The 24504-nt window shown below is 42.2% G+C and overlaps 1 protein-coding gene across 1 annotated transcript in view; it reads right to left on the bottom strand.

The window, feature by feature from the left end:
• The window catches only part of SLC27A2 (solute carrier family 27 member 2), a 51591-nt gene that overhangs the window by 10113 nt on the left and 16974 nt on the right, over positions 1-24504 (bottom strand). The window contains exons 3-6 of the mRNA XM_032174819.2: positions 20849-21007; positions 18116-18240; positions 3349-3543; positions 420-510 (exon numbers count right to left, since the gene is read on the bottom strand). Coding sequence (XP_032030710.1) covers positions 420-510; positions 3349-3543; positions 18116-18240; positions 20849-21007 — 570 coding nt within the window. The remainder of the gene's footprint in view (positions 1-419; positions 511-3348; positions 3544-18115; positions 18241-20848; positions 21008-24504) is intronic.

Below are 24504 nucleotides of genomic sequence, written 5' to 3'. Positions count from 1 at the left end.
AACCTCCCAAAGTGTTGGGATTACAGGCGTGAGCCACCACACCTGGCCTGTAATTCTTTTGCTGCTAATCTTTTACTGAATAATGATTTATGCACACTTACACAAACGCGCAGTTGTTAAAGCTTAAAGGTAAAGGCCACCTAAAACTATAGTTTTGCAACCACAATTACATATCCCTTCCCAAAAAACATTACCTCATAAGCAAGAAGTTGTTAAGCTAGGTTTAAAACTAGAATTATGTTACATGCAGTGGTGAATTAGCACCTTTGGAATTCCTGTATGTTGGAGGGTACTTACATAAACCCCCCTTTTCCCCACTCTGATAAATTTTACCATGTGGCAATAAAATGTTAGTCCTTAAAAGTCACTTGATCAAGATAAGAAGGGGCACAGGTTGATTGAACAAAAGTCCACTGTACCTTTGGGAACTCTGACGCAATATCCATTTTCATCACGGACGGGTTCATCTTTCTCCACATCATATTTAATCAGGTCATAAGTTATGATTTTCTAGCAAGATTAAAATAATTTTGAGTATAAATCTTTTACAATTTTTCCCTTTTAAATAGTGGTACAACACAAAGTATATCTTAGGCGTACAGGTTGATGAAATTTTGCATTTGCATATACCCTTAAAACTGCCACCCAGAGAGAGACAGAGAAAACTTTCATTTCACCTAGAAAGTTTCCTCCTGCCCTTTTCTGTGAAGTTAACTACTATTCTGACTTATATTGCTGTCAATTAATCTTAAATCTCAAATAAATGAAATAAATGTATGCTTCTGTGTCTGCTTCTTTCACTCAATATGTCTATAATATCCATCCATCCATGCTGGTGTTTTTTATTGCCATGCAATTTTCCCTTGTATAAATATACCATGATTTATTTATCTATTTTCCTGTTAATGGGTATTTGGATTATTTCTAGTTTTGGCCTATTATAAATAAAGCTGTTATGAACATTCTTGTGTCTTTTGGTGGATGTATCACAAATGGGTTTTTAAAATCTTGTATAATCTTATATTAATATGACACTATTAGATTTTTCACATTTCTATGGAAATGTTATCTAATATATTTTAGAATCAAAGGCATAATTATTTCATGCCCATGACTATAAAATTATTAAAACTCTATCATATTTAACATATAATTCAAAGCATAAGAATTTAATTTTTCAGCAATTCAGTAAAAGCAATAATAAATATATTATTTTCCTTGTTGGAAGAAAAATGCAAACATGACAGTATTTGGATATAATTATTAGCCATGATTACTGTGTCTATTTCAAATTTATATTCAAGTCTGTGATGAAGCAAACAATCATATGCTTTAGTATTAGCAGACAGCTAATACTTGTTAAAAAAACAAGTGGTATTTATGGTCAACAAATGTAGATCTTATTTGCAGGAATGTAAAAAATTTATAGGTGGTAATAAATGTTCTTTTCTACATCAATTGCATGGGATCATCCGGTTTTTAAAGTTTTTTTTTTTTTTTAATGTTTTGCTTAAAGTAGAAAAACTGACAATAAAATATGGCAATCAATGGATGAGAAAGTAAAGAATGGGTAATATACAGCGTTAGCTGACCCTCAGCAGCAGTTCCAGTGGGGTGTAGATCGATTCTCAGTCTGCAGCAGCACTGCTCAGGAATCTACTGTGATGATGGAAATATTCTCTGTCTGCACTGCTCAATACGGTAGTTACTAACCACACGTGGCTATTCAGCACTGGAAATGTGGCTAGTGTGATTGAAGAAATGGATTTAAACTTTTATTAATATAACTTAAATTTAAGTAGCCACATGTAGCTACTGGCTACTGTTTGGACAGCGCAGGTCTAGAGGACTGTGGAGGGACCTGTGTAGCGTAGGTGGAGCTGTCATTGTCAGAGAGGGTCCTTGAACTTGGGAACACCTTGAGATTAGGCCAGAATATAAGAAATGGAGTGATTATCATCATTATGGCTAACAATTATTCAAGGCTATTAAATGACAGGCATTGGGCTATAGCCTCTAAGAGCCTTTTCATAAGTTAGTTAATCCTTTTTTTTTTTTTTTTTTTTGAGACGGAGTTTCGCTCTGTTGCCCAGGCTGGAGTGCAGTGGCGCGATCTCGACTCACTGCAAGCTCCGCCTCCCGGGTTCACGCCATTCTCCTGCCTCAGCCTCCCGAGTAGCTGGGATTACAGGCTCCCGCCACCATGCCCGGCTAATTTTTTGTATTTTTAGTAGAGACGGGGTTTCACCGTGTTAGCCAGGATGGTCTCGATCTCCCGATCTCATGATCCACCCGCCTCAGCCTCCCAAAGTGCTGGGATTACAGGCGTGAGCTGCCGCGCCTGGCTATTTAATCCTTTCAACAATCCTTTTCCCTTATTGAGTGTGGGCTAGGCACTGGGTTCAATATTTTCTCTTGTTATCTCTGTCTTACAGATGATGAAATTGAGGCCTGAGGAACATATGTGACCTGCCCAAGGTCACTCAGCTAGCATATGGTGGCACTGAGATTTGCTCTCCACAGCCAGGGCTCTTACGCACATGAACTACTGTCCTCTGTATTCTGCTGGTCTGTCCCTGGGGACACAGGTTGCCTGGGAGTTTCGGTGCGGCTGTTTCATGGCCAGAAGGGATGAGCTCCCCAGAGGCACAGTGATCGCAGTGACTTCTCAAGCCAAAGGAGGCTCAGCATTTGCTGAACATTTCTGGATATTTGCAGAATAGTTGGTTATCTGGAAGACTGCTTGAGTACAAAAAAGACAACAGAGACCCAGGAGCAATAAAATGACTGACAGGGAAAAGAGACAGCTATGTGAGCTGGCTTACAAATAAGAAATATCTTTCTGGTGGAATTATTAGGTGGACACAAATGTTCACCAGATCCTGGCACTGAGATGCCTGGGCTCCACCTCAGGACAACTGAATCCAAAGCCTAGCGGGTGGGGCCTTGCATCTGTGCATATAAAAAAAACTCCCCAGGTGATGGTGCGGCACAACACAATTAAAGGGAAATACTATGTTTCACGTGTACGATAAGCTTATGGAACTTGTAACCTTCAGGTGTTTAATCACGTGCAAGTATAAATGGCATCAGGAAGACTTCACCTAAGTTGCAGACGGCAAGGGCACAATGGATTGTTCTTAATAGAAGTTGAGATGTTTTTAACTGGAGGATCTGATTTTTTGAAGTCATCATCACAGAGAATGAGCAAAACTTTTCTCGGTGATAGGAATGGGCCATGGCTCTGATGCTGCCTGATTTCTGATAACATCATCAGGACTTGGCTTTTAAGAAGTCTCTGTATTCTGAAAATTGGCTACATATGCTCTCATTTTTCAAGGTACTTACTTTCTGTAGGTAGTTGACTCTTCCAACAGCACCAACTTTTCTCGCATAATTCATAAATCCAATATTGCCTTCAGTGGCAGCATAGAACTCATAGATGCATATGTCCCCAAATCTCTTGACAAATTGTCTCCACACATCTTCTCGTAAGCCATTTCCCAGTGCCAGTCTCACTTTGTGATCACGGTCATTTGGTTTCTGTGGTAGGGGGAGAAGAAGGAGACCAAACTGAAACATCTCTGGAGTCTATGCTTACATATTAATAATTGCCTTTATTTTGTATGTATTTAATTTATACTGACATTGCCTTTATTACATATTTATGTTGGTTATAAATGCCCCTTAGTGTCTGCCTTTTTCCTGCCACCCACACACATTATTCCCTATTCCTCTAGCACAAGCAGTATGGTCTGACAGCTGGAACTATGATTTAACAACCAAAACATGTGAATTCTCCCATTTTGGTTTCTAAGGAGCCAGATGAGACAATCTGACAGAACCAGGTGATGCCAACATTTAATCCATATCCAATCTAAAGTTAGAATAATGTGTATAATGTGTTCATAGTTTTCTTGATGGGGCTGGTGAACATTGGTGAATTTCCAGAAAGGAAGAGCCACATGGGAAAGATCTGTCAGAGATGGGCACAATCTACTACCAGTGGGACCCTGACCAGTGTCTAGGATTTTTACGACAATAAAGAAGAAAACAGGAAACACAGTCCAGTGAGAGACAGAAAGAGAGAGAGAGAGAGCCATTTTCCACAAAGCCATCGAAGAGCAACAGTTGGAGCCTGTGGGAACTGGAGGGAAGAGTCTTGACCATGCCCTGCCCCGTTTAACAGGTAGATCCCAGTGTGCATAAGATCAGACAGAGCTGAAGTGAGACAACAAAACTGTCCCAGTGGGATGGGGAGGGGAAGAGGAGGAGGAGGCCACCTCCCAGTTGCCTCAGGTGGCCTGGGAAGAATATGATTTGCTGTAAGCAAAGATTACAAAGGAAAGTCTGTTTTGGGTGTAAGGACTGAAAGGAGTCTCTCTGGTGTCGGCAGGAGAAGTGGGGCTATGACCAGGCTGCCTTCCATTCAACCATAGTCATTTAGGAGACCCCACAAATATGTCCATGCCAATGATGGTTTTATTTATTTTATTATTTTTAATTGTTAACAAAGACTAGTCAAGTACAGTAGTGAGAAGAGGGGAAAGAGTAGAACAAGAAGTTTGATCTATAACTGTGAACAATCAACTGAGGTAACTCACTACCTTCAGACCAGCCCGGCGATGGTTTTAGTGATATCTTATGTTAATAACGTAATTTATGTCCTCCAGGAAATCACAGGTTGGTGGAAGAGACAAAATAAATAGGTATAATTTTACCTCGTAAATTATTTTACTCTATGACCTTTATTCTATCAGGATACAGAATGAAACGGGGTAAAAGTGCTAGGTCATTAGGGCTGTCCTCTCACATCAACTGTGAATTTCTTTGATAAAACAGCAATTGGTTAGAGCCTTTTCTACATTATTTCTTACCCTGTGAAATCACTGGGAAGTGGTTTTGGAATAAGAATTACTGTTTGAAAAGCACTATAAGGGTATGGGACTTTGGCTTGGCAATTAAAAACCACACCAAGGCAAACTGAATTGGTTTCCATGCAGGAAGAGCTAAGGCGCCAGGGAAAAAGAAAATATACATTTAATCTTTAAGTAGCTTGGCCAGAACATATGCGGCTCTTTGAGGAGTCCTAACCAGAGAGGTGGACTGATGCTGGTCACTGGTGAAAATGGGCCCCTTGAGCAGTCATTCTGAGGAGGAAATGTGTCAAGAGATACCAGCCCCTCCCCCACCCCACCGCCAGTGGCTCTTACCCAGGATGTCTGGGGGAACTGCCTGAGAAGCCTTTTGAAGCTGCATGAGACCTAGACATTCAGACTGAGTAGGAATCTATTCTCTCTCTTTTTTTTTTGAGACAGGGTCTTGCTCCGTTGCCTAGGCTGGTGCGATTATGGCTTACTGCAGCCTTAACTCCCAGGCTCAAGCGATCCTCCTGCCTCAGCCTCACGAGTGGCTGGGACTACAGGTGCGTGCTACCATGCCTGGCTAATTTATTTATTAATTTTGTAGAGATGAAGTTCTCACTATGTTGCCCAGGCTCATTTTGAACTCCTGGCCTCAAGCTATCCTCCTGCCTCGGCCCCCCAAAGTGCTGGAATTACAGGCATGAGCCACTGTGCCCAGCCAGAATCTATTCTCTTCTGGTCCCTAGGTCACTGACTCCACTCCGCTTTATAATTACCAAGCTCCTGTTAAGTCGGGAGATCACGTCTGGTTTGCCAGGGCAAGCCCTGGCTATTCGTGTCCTGGAATGCTGGTTATCTTTCATTACCTTCACTCTCAAGTGGCCCTGTTTGGATAATGAATTGTAGGGTCACCCTGCCCACAAGGCACTATCCTCTGACGTAAGGACTGTCAGTATTCAGAGACCACCCCCTCCCACTGCCGCCCCAAGGATAAAACATCACACATATTTGAAGATTTGCTTTTGCTTAAAGAAAATCACCTGAGCTGGGTGCTCACCTGCTCCCAGGCTTGCATGAGAAGTTCCAAAGCAGCATTCCCACATGTAGACCCAAGGTCTTACTTATCCCACATGCAGCCCACCAGCAGCCCTTCTCCTACCCACTTCGTTTATTTCCTTGTCTATTGGATGGTGATTATCTATCTCCCTCATTAAATGGTAAACTCCTTTGAGGCCAAATGTACATGTATCTCTATGTCATCCCCAGTGCCTGGACCTGTGCTTTGCATAGAGCATAATCCTGGCAGAAAAATAGATAATCTCTACCAGGAAACCTCACTCCCTGTTCAATAACTAGTGGCCGAGTCAGGGCAGGGCTTAGGGTGCAGGAGGCCACAGGCACCCTGGGTGTGTGTGAAGCTGACCAGCCTCACAGGTGCAGCTGTCACCTGCCAGTGGCAGGTAGCTGAGTTCATAATCACAACACCATGGGCTCAGTTTTCATCATCCAGCTGAAGACTCTTATTACATCAGCAAAAGGGATTAAAGCCGGAAATGTTTGTGGGCACAAATGGGAGCTCCTGGAGGCTTCTAAGTTGTCTGGTTCTCACCTAAGCTTGTGCTCACCGGTGGCTGAAAGAGTATGACTCAAGTTTTCCTTTCCCCTAGGGGGAAGAGTGTTCCTCCATCACCAAAGCTACTCCTCAGAGGAACTGATTTCTAGATCAAGGGTCACCAGCTTATTTTTTTTAAACAAGAAAAAAACCTTCTTCTTCACATTAGAGCTAAGGTGACACATGCAAACACACCTGGGGGACCAATGAAGAGCAAGAGGTCAAGATGTCCAGAGAGGAATGAAGGGTGCCAGGTAATTAAAACAGGCAGAAAGCTTCTATTGAGGGCTTTTCTGTGGGTCAGGCAGTTGACCTGTTTCTAAAGAACCCTATGAAAGGTGATAGCTAATAAAAGTATTTGCCTCATATTACAATTGAGGAAATGGAGACTCAGGAAGCTTAAAATTATTTTCCCAGGATCACAAAGGTAGCAAAACGGTTGCTCCAAGATTCAAATCTGAATCAATGTGACTTCAGAGAGCTCTTTTCCTTATTTTTTTTAAAGCCCTGCACTTGAGAGGGCGTCCACTGTGCTGCCCCTCCTTACTCATGCCCACCAATAATCCCACCCCCCCAAAAAAAAAGCAAAAAGGAAAAAAAACAACAAAGAGAGAGTGCCACACACATAGTGTAAGATAAGAATCAAATAGTCCTGAAAGACCTTTAAGTGAACAATGCTGTATTCATGCCATCTCCCTGTTCCCACCCTTTACCCCCAGTTTACCACCCAGAGGCAGACAGTTAACTCTTGTAGCTGCTTCTTGCTATCTGCATATTTCTAAATTAAATGCTTATATTTCTTTCTCTTGTTTCATCAATTTCAGATTTCCTATTGTGGGAGATGAGGATTCAGTTCTTTCCTATTCTCTCTCCCATTCTTCCAGTATCACAATTTTTGGTTAAATCAATGTTCAGTGCTCACATTATTCTGCCCATAATACAACACTGAGGAGCCAAGTAATACGCTATGAACAAATTTTTATTTTTCCTGGAATTAATTGTCATTTGCTTCATTTCCTTAGTTTCTATTGGTAAGTTTCCCCTTATCCTCCAACAGCCTCTAAAATTTTCCTCATGGTGAAATCTATCTGCTCATGGAATTTCCTATTTTCCATTATGCTTGTCTCCTCTGCTCCAATCTGGACTAGTTATTTTCTAAGCCTGGGGGGTCCCTTTGTCTCTCTTTCCTGGATCCTGTGTTTTCTTCTGCTTTTTTTTCATTCTGTTTGGATGGAATATTTTGTTTAGTAACTTCCTGAAGGGGAGTATGTACATGGTAAGTTTTTTTAATTTTATTTTTATTATTTTTTTGTGGAGACTTGGAATATCTGAATATTGTATACCTGAGTGATGATTTGGCTGGATATAGAATTTTAGATGGGCAATAATTTGTATCTGGAATTTTGAAAGCACCACTCCTTTTTCAGCTTGCAGTGTTGCTACTGACAGTCAAACTTTCACTCTTTTTTTTGGTAGTCTTAAATGTCATCATGGCACAATTTATTTTTCCTCCACTAATTTTATTGGGTACTCCATTGGCCCTTTCAGTCTGTCCGGCCCTCGGATGTTTTCCTGTATTATTTCTTTGATCATTTCCTCCTCTCCATTTTCTCTATTCTCTTTTCCTGATTTCCAATTAAATATATATGAGACCTCTTTGATTAGTCTCTAATTTTCCTATCTACTCTCCCTTTATGCCCATCAATTTATCTTTTTAACTTTCTGTAAGATTTCTCAACTTTATCTTCCAACCTTTCTAATTAAAGATTTTTAAACATTGTTTTAATTTTCAAGTCTGATTCTTTTTTTCTTTTAAAACAGTACACTATTCTTGTTTTATGGATACAATATCTTCTCCAGTCTCTCTGAGGATATTAATGATACATTAAAAACATTTTTCCCTTTTTTTTTTTTTTTTTTTTTGAGACAGAGTCTCGCCCTGTCACCCAGGCTGGAGTGCAATGGTGAAATCTCAGCTTGATGCAACCTCTGCCTCCCGGGTTCAAATGATTCTCCTGCCTCAGCCTCCCCAGTAGCTAGGATTACTGGCGCCTGCCACCATGCCCAGCTAATTTTTGTATTTTTAGTAGAGATGGGGTTTCACCATGTTGGCCAGGCTGGTCTTGAACTCCTGATCTCGTGATCTGCCTGCCTCCGCCTCCCAAAGTGCTGGGATTACAGGCCCGAGCCACTGTGCCTGGCCTCTTCTGTTTTTTGAGCTGATGCTTCTTTTCTTTTGATGATCCTTCCTGTAGGAGGCTTTCCTCAGGTGCTTGGTGATTCTTCATGTTTGTTCAGATTTAAGAGTAACGCAGCAGAAAGATGATTAGGCAGTTCTGTGGGGGCAGGGCGAGGGGGCTACTGCTAGGTGGGCTGCACTGCTGGTTGATGAGGCAGTGAGCCCATGTCCAATGGCTTTTCTGGGAAAGTTTAGTTCTTCCTAAGAATTACACTCCTTCAATATCCTGCCTGCAAGCATAACCTGGCTACTGGAGTTCCAGTATCTGTGCAGGGGAAAGGAGCTGGGGGGGTCTCCCTGGTTAGTACGAAGATACTTTCTTAATCTCTGTTTTCAGTGCCTCGTCCCTGCTCTCCTCTGTTCTTGGGGTCCTTCAGTCAAAGCTTCTTTAGCTCTCCAGAGAAAAATCCTCCTGTCTCCCACACAGTGGGAGAGGGGAATAGCAGGTCCAGCTACTTCTTACACAGATTTTATTTATTTGTTTTTATTTTTCCGTAAGTTCTTGGGTGTACAGATGGTATTTGGTTACATGAGTAAGGTCATCACTGGTGATTTGTGAGATTTTGGGGCACCCATCACCTGAGCAGTATACACTGCACCATATTTGTAGTTTTTATTCCCTCGTCCCCCTCCCACTCTTCCCCCCAAGTCCCCAAAGTCTATTGTATCACTCTCATGCCTTTGTTTCCTCATAGCTTAGCTCCCACATATCAGTAAGAACATACGATGTCTGGTTTTCCATTCCTGAGTTACTTCACATAGAATAATAGTCTCCAGTCTCATCCAGGTCGCTGCAAATGCTGTTAATTCATTCCTTTTTATGGAATATATATATATTCCATATGTGTATATATATGTGTATATATACATGTATATATATATGTGTATATATACGTGTATATATATGTGTATATATATGTGTATATGTATGTGTATATATGTATGTATATATATGTGTATATATATATATATGTGGTGTATATATATATATATATACACCACAGTTTCTTTATCCACTTGTTGATTGATGGGCATTTGGGTTGGTTCCACGATTTTGCAATTGTGAATTGTGCTGCTATAAAAATGCGTGTACAAGTATCTTTTTTGAATAATGACTTCTTTTCCTCTGGGTAGATACCCAGTAAGTGGGATTGCTGGATCAATGGTAGTTCTACTTTTAGTTATTTAAGGAATTTCCACGCTGTTTTCCATAGTGGCTGTACTAGTTTACATTCCCACCAGTAGTGTAGAAGTGTTCCCTGTTCACTGCATCCGTGCCAACATCTACTGTTTTTGATTTTTTGATTATGGCCATTCTTGCAGGAGTGAGGTGGTATCGCATTGTAGTTTTGATTTGCGTTTCCCTGATCATTAGTGACGTTAAGCATTTTTTCATATGTTTATTGGCGTTTGTATATCTTCTTTTGAGAATTGTCTATTCGTGTCCTTAGCCCACTTTTTGATGGGATTGTTTGTTTTATTCTTACTGATTTCAGTTCATTGTAGATTCTGGATATTATTCCTTTGTCATATGTATAGATTGTGAAGATTTTCTCCCACTCAGTGGGTTGTCCGTTTACTCTGTTGACTGTTCCTTTTGCTGTGCAAACGTTCTTTAGTTTAATTAGGTCCTAGCTATTTATCTTTGTTTTTATTGCATTTGCTTTCGGGTTCTTGGTCATGAAATCCTTGCCTAAGTCAATGTCTAGAAGGGTTTTTCCAATGTTATGTTCTAGAATTTTTATAGTTTCAGGTGTCAAGTTTCTTAGTCCATCTTGAGTTGATTTTTGTATAAGGTGAGAGATGAGAATCCAGTTTTCTTCTTCTACACATGGCTTGGCAATTATCTCAGCACCATAGGGTGTCCTTTGCCCCCTTTATGATTTTGTTTACTTTGTCGAAGATCAGTTGACTGTAAATATTTAGCTTTATTTCTGGGTTCTCTGTTCTGTGGCAATGGTCTACATGCCTGTTTTTATACCATGTTTTGGTGACTATGGCCTTATAGTATAGTTTGAAGTGGGGTAATGTGATGCCTCCAGATTTGTTCTTTTTGCTTAGTTTTGCTTTGGCTATGCGGGCTCTTTTTTTGGTTCCATATGAATTTTAGAATTTTTTTTCTAATTCTGTGAAGGATGATGGTGGTATTTTGATGGGATTGCATTGAATTTGTAGATTGCTTTTGGCAGTGTGGTCATTTTCACAATATTGATTCTACCCAGCCATGAGCATGGGATATGTTTCCATTTGTTTGTTTAGTTTATGATTACTTTCAGCAGTGTTTTGTAGTTTTATGTAGAGGCCTTTTGACTCCTTGGTTAGATATATTGTTAGGTATTTTATTTAGAAAATAAATAGCTTATTTCCTTTTTTTTTTTTGAGACAGAGTCTCGCTCTGTCTCCCAGGCTGGAGTGCAGTGGCGCGATCTTGGCTCACTGCAAGCTCCGCCTCCCAGGTTCAAGCCATTCTCCTGCCTCAGCCTCTCGAGTAGCTGGGGCTACAGGTGCCTGACACCACTCCGGCTAATTTTTTTGTATTTTTAGTAGAGAAGGGGTTTCACTGTGTTAGCCAGGATGGTCTTGATCTCCTGACCTTGTGATCTGCCCGCCTCGGCCTCCCAAAGTGCTGGGATTACAGGCATGAGCCACCACACCAGGTCCTCTTTTTTTCTTTAAGCTATCTATTTCCTTGAATATTTCTCCTTTCACTCTTGTAACATTTTTTGGATTTCCTTGCATTGGGCTTCATATTTCTCTGGTTCCTCCCTGATTAGCTTAATAACTAACCTCCTGAATTATTTTTCAGGCAAATCAGGGATTTCTTCTTGGTTTGGATTCGTTGCTGGTGAACTAGTGTGATCTTTTGGGGATGTTGATGAGCTTTGGCTTGTCATATTACCAGGTTTGGTTTTCTGATTCCTTCTTATTTGGGTAGGCTCTGTCAGATGGAAGTTCTAGGGCTGAAGGGTGTTGTTCAGAATTTTGTCCCATGGGGTGTTCCTTTGATGTAGTATTCTCCCCCTTTGCCTATGGATGTGGCTCCTGCGAGCCGAACTGCAGTGATTGTTGTCTCTCTCCTGAGTCTAGCCACCCAGCAAGTCTACCTGGCTCCAGGCTGGTACCGGGGGTTGTCTGAACAGAGTCCTGTGATGTGAACCATTTATGGGTCTCTCAGTCATAGATACCAGCACCTGTTCCAGTGGAAGTGGCAGAGGATGCAATGACTCCATGGGGTCCTTAACTTTGGTGGTTTAATGCCCTGTTTTGTGCTGTTGGCTTCCTGCCAGGAGGTGGTATTTTCCAGAAAGCATCAGCTGTAATAGTGTGGACAGGCACCAGCAGTGGCCAGGGCCCTAGAATTCCTAAGATTATATGTTCTTTGTCCTCTGATACCAAGGTGGATAGGGAAGGACCATCAGGTGGGGCCAGGGCTAGGCCTGTCTGAGCTCAGACTCTCCTTGGGCGGGTCTTGCTGTGGCTGCTGTGGGGGATGGGGGCGAGATTCCCAGGTCACTGGAGTTGTGTACCTAAGAGGATTATGGCTGTCTCTGCTGAGTCATGCAGGTTGTCAGGGAAGTGGGGGAAAGTTGGCAGTCACAGGCCTCACCCAGCTTCCAGGCAACCTGAAGGGCTGGTCTCACTCCCACCGTGCCCCCTCAACAGCCCGAGTCTGTTTCCAGGTGGAGGACGAGTCAGGCTTGAAAACTTGCCCAAGGCTTTCTGCCTCCCAGCTGTTAAAGAAAGGGCTTTAGTTCTTCTCCGCCTGTGGAGTCTGCAAGCCAGATTCCCACCCTCCCTGGAGTTCTGGCCAGGAGTCTTCTTGTCCTGTTCAAATTGTCACAACGTTTAGCTAGAGAATTCCTTCTCCCTGTGGAGTTTTACCCCCTGTTCCTCTGGCCACCCTCCTGATGGATCCCTGTGGTGCCAGGCGGGAATGGGCTGCTAGGGAATGCAGCAAGCTCCCAGGGCCTTTCTGGAGCTTCCTCTACCTTTGTATTTTGCTCGGTTTGGCTCTCTCACTTGACTCAGCTCCAGGTAAAGTCGGGAACTTCTGCAAACAGACCTTCAGCTTCTCCAGTGTGTGTTCAGGAGAGGAGGGTCTCCCTTTCCCACTTCCGCAGTTGGGGCAATCACAGTATTTTGGGTGTCTCCCAGGTCCTCTAGGAGCAGTCCACTTCTTTCAGAGGGTCTGTGGGTCCTCTTGGGGTTGCTGGTTAGTTCTTGCAGTCAATCTGGAGCTAAAATTCACAGTGTGAGCCTCTCATGCTGCTCTGTCTGGAGACAGAGTCTAGTCCTGCCTCCCGTTCGCCATGATCCCCTGTCCTCCGTATTTTACTTCTTACACAGATTTTCAAATAAACCCCCCTGTTTTAAGCCTGACACTTCATCCCACCTTCAGCTGTATTCAAAGCCTGCAATTTCTCAGCCTGCAGGAAGGCAACTGGCTTCCTTCTTTTTGGGACTTGCCTCTTAAGTTTCACCCTTCTCAGCCTACTATGTCAGTCACTGTTATCTCTTAGCTTCCTATACTATGTAGTTCATGGTCGCAATGTCTCTTAGTTTCTGAGATGATGGTGCTTTTGTGTGTTTTTCTTATCGCCTTGTTTTGGGGTGACTTTCAAGAGGTGAAAGGGAAGAAGGTCTTTATCACCTTAGAAAAACTCTAGAGTCCCTGTTCTTAATAATTAATATGTTACACTTCTGCCTGGACAAGGCTCCACCTGTTTGCTTTACAGAAGAGGCCCTTCGTCCTTCTGTGTATTCTCAATCGTAGCCAAAAGGACTGTCTAAAAATGCCATCTCCCACATTGCTCTTCCATGTAAGGCCCTTCAGTCATGGCTTGTTATGTTCACATTTGAGTCTCAGCAGAGTAAAGCCCTTGCCACCTGACCCAGCCCCTCAGCTTCACCTCCTGCCAAACTGCTCACAGTTCCCAGTGTGCTGGGTCCTTCATCTCACTGCTCACGTGATTTTCCTGCTAGCCAGAAGCCCTTCTTTTCTTGCCTGGCTGCAGAACTTCTCCATACTCTTCAAAGCCCACCTTCCCTGGTGAACCTTCCTGATTCTGCTCCCCTTCCCTCTTTCTCTTGGCCTCCCTCTGTCTTGGGCCCCAGTCATATTGGCCACTCTCCTCTCTGTGCTGCAACACATCCATCCATTCTCTTTTTTGAACAGAATGAAGCTGATGCAGAGACAGAAATTTTAGGCTAGAAGGGACCACAGAGGTTATCTAATTCTGGGGGGACGCAGTCAACACTAGAGGTAAGTTGAGTCTATTCAGCTTTTTCAGGGTTCTGGTCAATATTATTTCTCCTTCCAAGTATCATGGTTCTATGTGTGGCCCCTGGAACTCTTTTCTGGTTCCCTTTCTGTCTTCCTCCTCCCACACTCCAGCAGGTGTCATAAAGCCTCATTGAGACCCTTGTACTGGAGCCTTGTCCAGTACAGACTGTAGCTTCAGTCTGTAATTGGAGGAAAAAAACACTGAGCTTTAGCAATATCACGCTCCAATAGATAACTTTCCCTAGATGACATTGTTTTTAGGCAACTACCCAAACCGAATGGGAGCTGACAACCATACACTGCAAGAAATGAATCAGAATGGCCTTTCATTACAAACAGGTGCTCTGAAAGCAAAGGCCCAAATACAATGCAGGAAGATGGCAAAATAGAAAATATTCACTATAATATTTTAAAAATCACTTAAGTCAATAGCTTTGCTATCCCATCCCCTACTCAACCTCAGATGAGAGTGATTAACTAAGTAGAATGTTTTCCCTTATTTCTTCCTTTGTGTACGTGGGCAGAATTTTCATTGATTCATTCAACAAATATGTATGGGGTACCTATTATGAGCTACACACTGTTAGGCATGGAAAATGATAATGATAATAATGGCAACATATGTTGAGCATTTACTAAGTTCCAGCTACTACGTGGTTTACGTATATCATCTCAGGTGGTCTTCATAGACCCCATGTGAGATAGGTACTATTATCTCCCTGTTGGCTGATGGGAAGCTGAGATTTAGAGAGTGCTCCAGTGGTAGAGTCAGGATTCAGGCTGACTAACTCAGAGTACTTGCTCTCAGCACTACTTTAAGTACCTGCAGCCAAATCTGAACCACTGACCTGAGCATGGCTGGAAGCATTCTCCATAGCCCCCTGCTCTACTAGAGAAGCTACTGAATATGGTTAAGAAGAGGGCAGAGAAGCACAGTGGCTTCCACCTCCCAACACTGGCTCCAGATCTCCTGATGAGCTGGGCCATGTATGTCTGTGGATGAGTGTCACTTGGTTTAGCTGCTCTGCTAAGGCAGAGGTTGCCTCCCTGGCATCCAGTGCTTGGGGGTCACTGGTGGGATTAGTCCCTCCAGCAACAGCGTATTCTAGGCAGCTCTAAGGGTGAAGAAGTTCCTGATTACATTGATCCAGGCCCTTCCCCCATTCATTCTAGTTTTTATCCAATTCTTTTTTTTTTGCAAAGTCTTTTTGATATAATCTTTCCCTACACCCCACACAATCTGTACTTCCTACTTCCTATGATGACCGATGATTAAAGTTTTAAAAAAAATTTTGCATAGATCTCCTGCTTGTCTAATGACATATGATTGTTTTCTTTTCCTTTTCTTTTCTTTTTTCTTTTCTTTCCCTCTCTCTCTCTCTTTCTTTCCTTTTTCTTTTCTTTTTTTTTTTTTTGAGATAGGGTCTTGTTCTGTCACCCAGACTTGAGTGCAGTGGTGCAATCTTGGCTCACAGCAACATCTGCCTCCTGCTTTCAAGCGACTCTCCTGCTTCAGCCTCCCGAGTAGTTGGGATTACAGGCACGTGCCAACAAGCCCCGCTAATTTTTGTATTTTTAGTAGAGACTGGGTTTCTCCATGTTGGCCAGGCTGGTCTTGAACTCCTGACCTTGAATGATCTGCCCGCCTCTACCTCCCAAAGTGCTGGGATTAGAGGCATGAGCCAGCGCGCCTGGACTGATGACCTATAATTTAAAAAAATCTTTAACTGAAGGTTTTTTTTTTGAGGTAACTTCGATCTTTTATTATACTTTTTATAAGTGTTTTCCAGACAAACAGAACTCAGGGGTGGGGAAGCACTGGCAAATAGGAAGTCCAGGGGTCATTCAAGATTATGCATTAAATCATAGTATATTTTGAAGTTGTAAACCCCAGTGAAATTGTCTTTGTTTTCCAGTATTGGAGACAACAGTAAGAGAAAAACTGGGAGAGTGCATGCATGTGTGTATGTGTGCATGTGGATATGTGTGAGCTTGAAGACAGCTACACACAAACACGTTTATTTTCATCCAGTCCAAAGGAAGCTCCCATTAGAACATATAGAAACAACACACACTCCCCAGGAGATTTTCTAACTGACAAAGGGGTGCCTTTAAGGTAGAGAAGAAAAGCCCAGCAGAAGGGCCCCATATGGATTTCTGGATTTTAATAGAGAGACATGCTATCTTGGGGGCCACGTGGAATATTAATGTGAAAAAAATTCAATAATGACATGAACAGAACTGCTGTGGAAAATGCCCTAACCCAACTCACTGCTAATGATGATCCTCGAGAATCTATTGAATATGCCAAAAAATCAGAATAATATGTGCTAAGCCCAAACATTTTGGGGAAACATTTTAGCTCCCTCAACCCAACCACACATTTTTCAGGGGCGAGGATTTAGAGATTCAGTCCACAAAATCTGTTGATGCCTATGATGTGTCATTTACAGATCTTGGTGCTGTGGATCTGGTAGTGGACAGAGCCCCTGCTCATATGCGGCTTTCATTTAATTGGGGCGAGGGGGGCAGACAATAATCACATAAACCTTTACTATGTCAGGAGTGACAGGTGCCATGAAATGCAGTGACAAGCTGGACAGTGAGGGGCAGATGATATGTTTGATTATTAGCAGGAGAGGCCTGTCTTCTAATGAGGTAACATCTGGACAGAGACTGAGTAAAGTCAGGTGAGAGAGACCTGGGGGAAGAGCATCCGACTCTTCTTTCTGCGTCACACAGCAACTGGCATGTAAGATGAGTACAACAGGTGCTTATCAATAGCAATTTATCAATTTAGTGATCCTTTGAGTTTAAACTGACTGAATAAAGGAACTAGAATCTGGTGAGTTCACTGCATTGTCTAGTAGTACAGTGGTTCTCAGCTAGGGTAGCATTTGCCTGCCAAGGGACATGTGGCAGTTTCTGGAGACATTTTGATGATCACGACCTGGGGAGGTGGGGAGGTTACTACTGGCATCTCGTGGGCAAAGTCCAAAGGGTGCTAAATACTCTACAATGCACAGAATAAGTCCGTGTGGCAAAGAATTAAAAGCCCAAAATGTCAGCAGTGCCACCATTGATAAATCCTGTCTGATACCAGATCTCTGATGAGAGTTGAGGGACTGGGCAGGAGGAGCTCTTGAGAACAACCCCATCGAGAGCTGAACATCTGCAAACAGGGCAGATCCAAGGCTATTGGAGATGCCCTGGGGCATCTGTTCCCAGCTTGGTGACAGACTTGTCAGGCTGGTTTCAAAGTCGCACAGGGATTTATTTATTAAACAACATTAAGTAAAAGTTTCCTGTATGCCTTTGGTATAACAGAAAACAAGGAGACAAGATGTGGTTCCAGACATCAAAGATATTACAGCCAAGGAAGGATGGGAGACATGAACACAAACTCCTGCAACATGACAAGGGCCACAGAGGGTAGAAATAAAATGACGTAGGGGAGAAGAGTAATGACTTTTGTTGGAGTGACCCAAATAGGTTTAATGTATGAGGTATCATTTGAACTGGGCTTTGACAATGGCTTTTAGTAAGCAGAGGGGGAAATGCAGGATATGCTAGGTGCCGGGTAAGATGTGAAAACAAGTAAAAAGGCAGGAAATAATAATAATCATCATAATAATATTAACTCCCACCTACTAAGTCCCCTCTATATGGTAGGTATAGTGCCAAGTACTTTATCATGATAATTGTATCCTAAACTCAAAACTGATATATGCAAATCAGTTGAAGCCTAGCACAACCCAAAGTGACTTGAATTTCCATCTTTTTTTTTTTTTTTGAGACGGAGTCTCGCTCTGTCGCCCAGGCTGGAGTGCAGTGGCGCAATCTCGGCTCACTGCAAGCTCCGCCTCCCGGGTTCATGCCATTCTCCCGCTTCAGCCTCCCGAGTAGCTGGGACTACAGGCACCCGCCACCACGCCCGGCTAATTTTTTGTATTTTTAGTAGAGACGGGGTTTCACCATGGTCTCGATCTCCTGACCTCGTGATCCGCCCACCTCGGCCTCTCAAAGTGCTAGGATTACAGGCGTGAGCCACCGCGCCCGGCCTGAATTTCCATCTTACCCATTTCAAAATGATAGTAAAAATGGGAGAGTGTTACCTGTGGTGAGTTGCATAAATACCGAAGCAGTTCACCGATGTACTGAATGACAGTGACGTTGTATTTTCTGCAGTCATCCCAAAATTGGCTGGCTGAAAATTTAGTCCTCAAGGCAAGAGTAGCACCTACAGAGAAAGCATAGAAAGTGTCAAGAAAGAAATGGTGGAAAAAATTCTCCCAATTATATTTAATTTGTCAACTTTGAAAGGTAGAAATTTAAAAATAAATTATATTTGCAAACAAGTATTGAGTACCTTACATTCGAATGCAAAAAATTAGCAAGACATGGTTTTGTTCGATAGGGGCTTCCAATCTATGGAGGAGAAGACTCATACAAAGGTCATTTTAATAAAAGTTAGCTTGCAGTAAGAGATTCAAATGAGGTTCTAAGAGGGAGGGAGGGGAGAGGGAGAGAGATTTCATGCAATATATATATATATATATATAATATTATATATATACTAAATATATGTATAAATAGAGTGAGACTCTGTCTCAAATATATACACACATATTTTATATATATACACACATACATATATATTATATATATACACACACATACATATATATTTTATATATATATATATATATTTGAGACAGAGTCTTGCTCTATTTTTTTTTTCTTTTTTTCAGACAAAGTCTCACTCTGTCACCCAGGCTGGAGTGCAGTGGTGCCATCTCGACTCACTGCAACACCCATCCCCCAGGTTCAAGTGATTCTCCTGCCTCAGCCTCCTGAGTAGCTGGGATTACAGGCATGTGCCACCACGCCTGGCAAATTTTTTGTATTTTTAGTAGAGAAGGGGTTTCACTGTGTTAGCCAGGATGGTCTCAATCTCCTGACCTCGTGATCTGTCCCCCTCGGCCTCCCAAAGTGCTGAGATACAGGCATGAGCCACCGTGCCTGGCCCGGGTCTCACTGTATTGCCCAGGCTGGAGTGCAGTGGTGAAATCTTGGCTCACTGCAACCTCCGCCTTGTGGGTTCTCGTGCCTCAGCCTCTAAGTAGCTGGGAGTACAGGTGGACACCATCATGCCTGGCTAATTTTTGTATTTTTTAAGAAGAGATGGGGTTTTGCCATGTTGACCAGGCTGGTCTCAAACTCCTGACCTCAAGTGATTCGCCCACCTCAACCTCCCAAAGTGCTGTGATTACAGGCATAAGCCACTGTGCCTGGCCCATTCATGCAATATTTTAAATAACTTTGTGCATAAAACAAAGTTTATGTTAAGTACTTATGTGTAGTATTTTCCGCTTGTGGTGTCCTGGTGCTCAAAAAGTTTCAGATTTTGGAGCATTTTGGATTTCAAATTTTTGGATTGTGTGTGTGTGTGTGTGTGTGTGTGTGTGTGTGTGTGTTTGAGCTGCTATAACAAAATAGTACAGATGGGTGGTTTAAACAACATTTATCTCTTGCAGCTCTGGAGGCTGGGAAGTCCCGATCAAGGTGTTGGCAGATCGGGTGTCTGGTAAGGGCATTTTTCCTGGTTTGGGGATGGTCATCATCTCCCTGTGTCCTTACATGGAAGAAAATGGAGTCAGGAAAGAAGCTGTCTCTTGTCTCTTCTGATAAGGGCACTACCTTTCATGAAGGCACTACTCTCATGACCCAATTACTTCCCAAAGGCCCTGCCTGCTAATACCATCATATTGGGGGTTAGGATTTCAACATATACATTTCTGGGGGACACAAATATCCATCCATAACATGCATGCATATACACACACACATATATGTGTGTGTATATACATATGTGTATATATTTTTATATATACATATATGATCATTTAAAATGAAATGCCACATGAGAGAAAAAGTTGTTTTTTAGCTCAATCAGAAAGTTACATATAGCTTCCTGGAAGAGGTGGCTATTGAACTTTGCGGTAATGTATACAAGTGACATGAATCCTCCTGGAAGAAGAGAGGATGGCAACTCCAATTTGAATAGTGAAGTCTGAGAAGGAAAGAGAAGAGATGGCAAGCCAAGCCAAGTATTCTGGGGTTACCATCTTCTCTCCTTCTAGTAGAGCTGAAAAGCTGTGGAAATGGGAGATTACAGAAGAGTGCACAAAACTGAAGAAGTTTAAAGCTGATGGAGATTAACATGCAAGTTTCTAAAGATGGAAATGACATGACATAGAATCTAAGACTCAAGTGTCATAACCTAGATAATTTTTCTTTTTTTTTTTTTTACAGTCGAGGTCTCACTCTGTCACCCAGGCTGGAGTGCAGTGGTGCAATCACAGGTCACTGCAATCTTGAACTCTTGGACCCAAGCAATTCTTCTACTTCAGCCTCCTGGGTAGCTGGGACTACAGACTTGAGCCACCATGCCTGGCTAATTTTTTTTTTTTTTTTGTAGAGATGAGGTTTGCTATGTTGCCCAGGCTGGTCTTGAACTCCTGGCCTCAAGCAATCCTCCTGCCTTGGCCTTCCAAAGTGCTGGGAATACAGGTGTGAGCCATTGCACCCAGCCCTAAAATATTTTAAAGGAGTTTGTCTCTTGATATACTGAACAATTATAGCATTATATTATTAGATAAACAGGCATGAGAAAACAGATTATTTTAGATGCTTGCTTGTAATATGTGATTCAAATAGCCTTACTGTTAATGCAAAATTGAAGACTGTTCCTAGCAGACAGCAACGTACCCAGATTTTATATTACTGTTCCTTGTGAGAAAATGTAAATGTGCACTCGCCTCTAACACTTTGTAGAAAAAGCTTACCAGCCACAATACATCCGTGAATGCCAATCAATAGTGCAGCACTGTGGTAAAAGGGCAGAGTGATATAGATGACATCATCTGCCTTCAATCCGCTTACGAAAGTGAGGCCAGTTCCATACCATATGCGCTGATGAGTGATCATGGCTGCTTTTGGAAGACCTTTGCAAACATACAAGAGAAGGCATGAGTTAACCAGGATTGGGCATTTACAGTGTAGGAGAGAGATCTGGCTTAGGAAGATTCATCATCCTGTATTTTGAGAATTGCACTGGGAAGGGCCATGACCAGGTAGACCAGAAGTTGACAAATTTTTTCTATAAAGGACCAGAGAGTAAATGTTTTAGGCTTTGTGGGTCATACACTCTCTGTTGCAACAACTGAACTCTGCTATTGTAGTCAGAAGCAGCCATACACATACATAAGTGGAGTGTGGCTGTGTTACAATAAAACTTTATTTACAAAAACAGGTGGGAGACTGTATTTGGCCCACAAGCCATAGATTGCTAACTCCTGAGTTAGATGGTTATGACAGTAGTAATCTGAAGAGAAACAGAAACAGAGGAATGACTGTCCATTGAATTTCTGCTCTGTGGCTACCACTTTGCAAGACATTTAAAAAATCCATAACAAGTTTATGTATGACATAAACAGAATTATATTCTCCAATCCACAGATGTGAAGGCTGAGAGTCAGAGAGATTTCTTATGTACTAGAGTTATTTTATACAAACAAAGCAAATATGAACATTTGCTTATATGTTCTTGCCTTTTCCATTAAAAAATGTGCACACTCGGCCGGGCGCGGTGGCTCACGCCTGTAATCCCAGCACTTTGGGAGGCCGAGGCGGGCGGATCACAAGGTCAGGAGATCGAGACCATCCTGGCTAACATGGTGAAACCGGGTCTCTACTAAAAATACAAAAAATTAGCCAGGTGTGGTGGTGGGTGCCTGTAGTCCTAGCTACTCAGCAGGCTGAGACAGGAGAATGGCATGAACCTGGGAGGCAAAGATTGCAGTGAGCTGAGATAGCGCCACTGCACTCCAGCCTGGGCAACAGAGCGAGACTCTGTCTCAAAAAAAAAGAAATATGCACACACTCTTTTGCATGTTTTTGTCTCTGCTGCTTAACAATGTTTATTGGAGATTTGTTCATGTTTGTACATAGAGATTTCCCTTATTTATTCATTTATTTATTCTCTTTCTCAGCTCCTTCAAGTCCTTTTATAAGTGTATTATAATTTATTTATACTATTTGCTGTTATAAATGATGCTGCAGTGAAGAAGCTTGTCCACATGGCAATTCACACTATGAATGACACCATATCTTTTGGATAAATTCACTAAAGTGAGATTGTTGTGTCAAAAGATAAAAGTTGGCCAGTCCTGTAATCCCAGCACTTTGGGAGGCTGAGGCAGGAGGATCGCTTGAGCCCAGGAGTTCAGCACCAGTCTGGGCAACGTAGTGAGACCCCTCCTCTACAAAAAGTAAAACAAATTAGCTAGGCGTGGCGGCATGCACCTGTAGTCCTAGCTACTCGGGTGGGAGGATTGCTTGAGCCCAGGAGGTTGAGGCTACAGTGAACCCTGATCCTGCCACTGTACTCCAGCCTGGGCAACAGAATGAGTCTCTGTCTCAAAAAAAATGTCTTTGTAATCTTGATTGATAACTTCCACATTGCCAGTTATAAGGGCTGTCCCCATTCATTCTCCTATCAGCAATACATAAGTGTGCCTGTTTCCTCCTAGCCTTGTCAATGTGTGCTCTTAAATGTTGGGGCCTTTGCCAGTCTGAAAGGTGAAAAACGGTATCTCAGTGTAGTTTTAGTACATTAGACTAAATGTGCTTGCATTTTCTTAACCATAATTTATATACGTTTTTTGTAAGATTTTCTTCTGTAAGTGTATGCTTATATTGTTTCCCATGGAAGAACAGCTCAATTGGGGAGGGCATGAAGTCACTGGGAAGGGGACTAAGAGTTTAAGATCTGAGTGGGTAAGCAGACTTCGTGAAGAAGAAGACAGATCTCTGTTGACTCAGATTCTTCAATACTTGATGGTACCTTCACCAGATATTGCCCAAATAGCAGCAACTTGTTACAAGGCAGACAAATATGGCTAGTAACCTACCATTATTGTAAACACAATTCAAAATTCATTTTCTTTGATAATGGACCAGTTTTTTGTTTTGTTTTATGTATTATTATTATTGTTATTTTTGAGATAGGCTTTCACTCTGTTGCCAGGCTGGAGTGTAGTGGTGTTCAAGGCTCACCACAGCCTCAGGTCGAATGATCCTCCTGTCTCAGCCCCCCAAGTATCTGGGACCACAGGTGTGTACCACCATGCCTGGCTATTTATTTATATTTTTTGTAGAGACAAAGTCTTGCTTTATTGCCCAGATTGATCTTGAACTCTTGGCTTCAAGTGAGCCTCCCATCTTGGCCCCAAAGTGTTGAGATTGTAGCTATGAGCCATCGTGCCTGGCCTCTGAATTTTTTAAAAAGAAATGCTCATCTTTGTTGCCTTTAAGTACTTTCAGAACTTTCCTAAATTAAGATTTTGTATTAATGAAGAGATGAGAATATCTGTTAACTATTATATAATTTTGTGCTAATGACTTCCTTTGAGGAACAGGAACATTTATTCTCCAACTGTTTAAACGAATTCTTTCAATTAATGTTTACAAGAGTAACTTAGCAATTTTTTTTTTTTCTACAGACAGTGTCTTGCTCTGTCACCCAGCATGGGGTGTAGTGGCACGTCACCGTACCCTCAGACTCCTGGACTCAAGTGATCCTCCCACCTCAGTCTCCCAAGTAGCTAGGACTACAAGGTGTACCACTATGCCAGCTAATTTTTTAACGTTTTTGTAAAGACGTGGTCTCGCCATGTTGCCCAGCCTGGTCTCAAACTCCTGGGCTCAAGTGATCCTCCTGCCTTGGCCTCCCAAAGTTCTGAGATTGTAGATGTGAGCCACTGTGCTTGGCCTAGCAAATATTTGATTCAGAGAAAATGAAAAAAGTAAAATAAACACCCATCCAATTGTCTTCAAATTAAATATAAATTTTGACTTATGAGATTAAATCAGAGGATGCTCATTCTCTTTTTTCTCCCTAAAAGGGGTTTTCTTTTTTTTTCTTTTTTCTTTTTTTTTAAGACAGAGTCTCGCTCTGTCACCCAGGCTGGAGTGCAGTGGCGCAATCTCGGCTCACTGCAAGCTCCGCCTCCCTGGTTCATGCCATTCTCCTGCCTCAGCCTCCCGAGTAGCTGGGACTACAGGTGCCCGCCACCACACCTGGCTAATTTTTTGCACTTTTAGTAGAGATGGGGTTTCATCATGTTAGCCAGGATGGTCTTGATCTCCTGACCTCATGATCTGCCTGCCTTGGCCTCCCAATAAAAGGGGTTTTCTATTTGACTGTGAAAACATGCATTATAACAAAGTTTCATACTTGTTTACACAGTACTAAGACTAGAATTCCCCTTCACTAACCAAGGGCTCAATCCTTTCCCAAATAAACATTTACAATTGAATTTTACCATTCTATTAAGAAATGATGACAAAAGTCCCATATGTTAAGGGAGTGTCTGTATGCAGCAGAAGCAATTGGTTAATTGTGCCATCTCACCTTTCTGTTGGCCTGGCAATAAAAAAA

This window comes from Hylobates moloch, unplaced genomic scaffold (assembly GCF_009828535.3).
Source record: "Hylobates moloch isolate HMO894 unplaced genomic scaffold, HMol_V3 SCAFFOLD_14, whole genome shotgun sequence".
Classification (NCBI taxonomy): Eukaryota; Metazoa; Chordata; class Mammalia; order Primates; family Hylobatidae; genus Hylobates; species Hylobates moloch.
Note: the sequence above shows the minus strand (reverse complement) of the source record. Positions and strands in the feature narration are given on the sequence as shown.